Source organism: Egretta garzetta, unplaced genomic scaffold, assembly GCF_000687185.1.
Source record: "Egretta garzetta isolate BGI_Z169 unplaced genomic scaffold, ASM68718v1 scaffold640, whole genome shotgun sequence".
Classification (NCBI taxonomy): Eukaryota; Metazoa; Chordata; class Aves; order Pelecaniformes; family Ardeidae; genus Egretta; species Egretta garzetta.
In genome coordinates, this window is record NW_009258264.1 from 1,049,499 (window position 1) to 1,051,474 (window position 1,976).

The 1,976-nt window shown below is 46.6% G+C and overlaps 1 protein-coding gene across 1 annotated transcript in view; it reads right to left on the reverse strand.

Annotated features, from left to right (window-relative positions):
• Nucleotides 1-1,235: 1,235 nt before the first annotated feature.
• IL10 (interleukin 10) overlaps nt 1,236-1,976 on the reverse strand; it is a 3,261-nt gene continuing 2,520 nt past the window's right edge. Inside the window, exons 4-5 of the mRNA XM_009647908.2 lie at nt 1,784-1,849; nt 1,236-1,486 (exon numbers count right to left, since the gene is read on the reverse strand). Of these exons, the coding sequence (XP_009646203.1) occupies nt 1,394-1,486; nt 1,784-1,849 (159 nt within the window). The 3' untranslated portion in view covers nt 1,236-1,393. The remainder of the gene's footprint in view (nt 1,487-1,783; nt 1,850-1,976) is intronic.

The window sequence follows — 1,976 nt, forward strand, 5'->3', positions numbered from 1 at the left end:
TCACCATGCATGTCCAAATAGAATAAATCAAGTATAAATAGCCTCTCTTCAGCGGTAACTTCCAAAGCCAACACCGAACTGACGGTTTCATCATACCGGTGCCCTAATACTTCTAAATATTAGAAGCAAATGCCTCTGGGTTACAGCATTTTCCTCTAGCTCAGCACTCATGGGGGCACGCAGGAGAGTGGGGTGAGGAGGAAGGGGAGCCTGGAATTCCGCAGCTCTCGGGGCACCGAAGCTGCTCTCGCTGCAGCCTTCCCCCGCAGCCCCCGTCTGCTGCAGCTCCTTGTGCGCAGGATTAGAAATAACACAAACCCCAGTATTGTCAGTGCTGCGTGCAGCGTTATGAATTTGAATGCAAATTACCCGAGCCACCTTAAAATGGTGGTTAATTAAATATCCTCTTACTTCTAAAAGAAAAAAAAAAACCCAAACCCCAAAACACCAGCAAAACAGCGAGTAAAACCCAATCAAAGACTGGAAAATGATAAGATTAACTCTCAAAAGTGCAGAGTGGCTGACCCAGCAGCTCTGGCGGTCAGTTGTTAGCGACATCTATGTCAAGTTCTATTAGAACCAAGCATTTCGTTCCTACTACTATTTTTTTTTTTTTTAACCTGAACTGATACATAGGCTGAAATCCAGACAGGGGGTGAGCTGATCTGTTGGCCTGGCATGACCCCATGCTGTTCGTGGAGCGCCCAGCCTCCTCCTCATCCACTTTGCTTTCCATGCACAGGAGAAAAAAAATGCCCTCGGTTATAGTTTATGGTTATTTTGCTCAATGCAAGACTATGGACTAATTTTGAATATTGCAGTGCCTAATTCCAACTGCAGGACCAGAGGCAGTGACATGATTATGCGTAACATAATCATAAATATTTGATTGCATAAATATACAGAGGAACAGAACAGCCGGAGAGTGCTCATTTGCTTAAAATTAAGCTTTGCTGAACTCAGGAGCTGGGATTGCTCCAGATCGGGTGCCCAGACTCAGTGAAATCGCTCTCAGGATGAGCTCTGCTTGATATCTGCTCTGCAGAAGAGCTCTGCTTTGGGTGTTTCCAGGCTATGAATAAAATAGTACTATCATAGACAGTATTAAAATATTGAACAATAAATAGTATTTTACAAGCTCATCACACGTTTCCTCACAACATATTGTAAACATAAACACTGAGGTATCAGAATTAATAAATATTAAATTCAGTTGGTTAAAAAAAACCCCAACACCCCACCACTTAAATATGATCCTGAACTTGAAGTTATTGGCCTGTAATTCTTGATTTGCCCCCTAAGATAACTTAATCCCTCGTGTGCTCATGCAGCCTAAAGTGATTTTGGAAAAAATAGCAGGATTTTGTGTGAAAGATGCAGCCCCTGGGCGCGCTCACTTCTTTCTCTTCATCAGCAAGTACTCTTCGATGTAGTTGATGAAAATGTCAAACTCTCCCATGGCCTTATAGATTCCGTTCTCGTTCATCTGCAGGTGAGATAAGCCAAGGTCTGAGGGTGACGATACTCGTGACATACGATCGCTAGATGTGTTCTCCCTCCACCGACATCTCCAGCCTCTCTGCCCAACCCCTCCGGTGAACCCACCAGCTGCTCCTTCAAGCATCGCCCTCTGGATTTCTCTGCCTTAGGTATTTATATTATTAAAGACTTCTGTGGATTCTGTTCTCTGCCCTAAGTCCAACCCCGCAGTGAAATCCACTGCCTCGCCTGGGGTGGCGGGTTCCTCCCAACCTCCGTGCCGCCACGCGAGCGGGGCCCTTACCTTATCGAACGTCTCCTTGATGTGCTTTATGGTTTTGCTCCTCTTCTCGCACGTGAAGAATCTGTGCTGCAAAGGGATGAGAACAACGGCTTCAACCACACGGGTTTCCTTCCCGGGGCGTGCGGCAGCGGCTCTCCCCTCGTCACTGCCGCCTCGCCGGTCTCCAACTTCCCCTTCCCCACGTGCAGCCCTG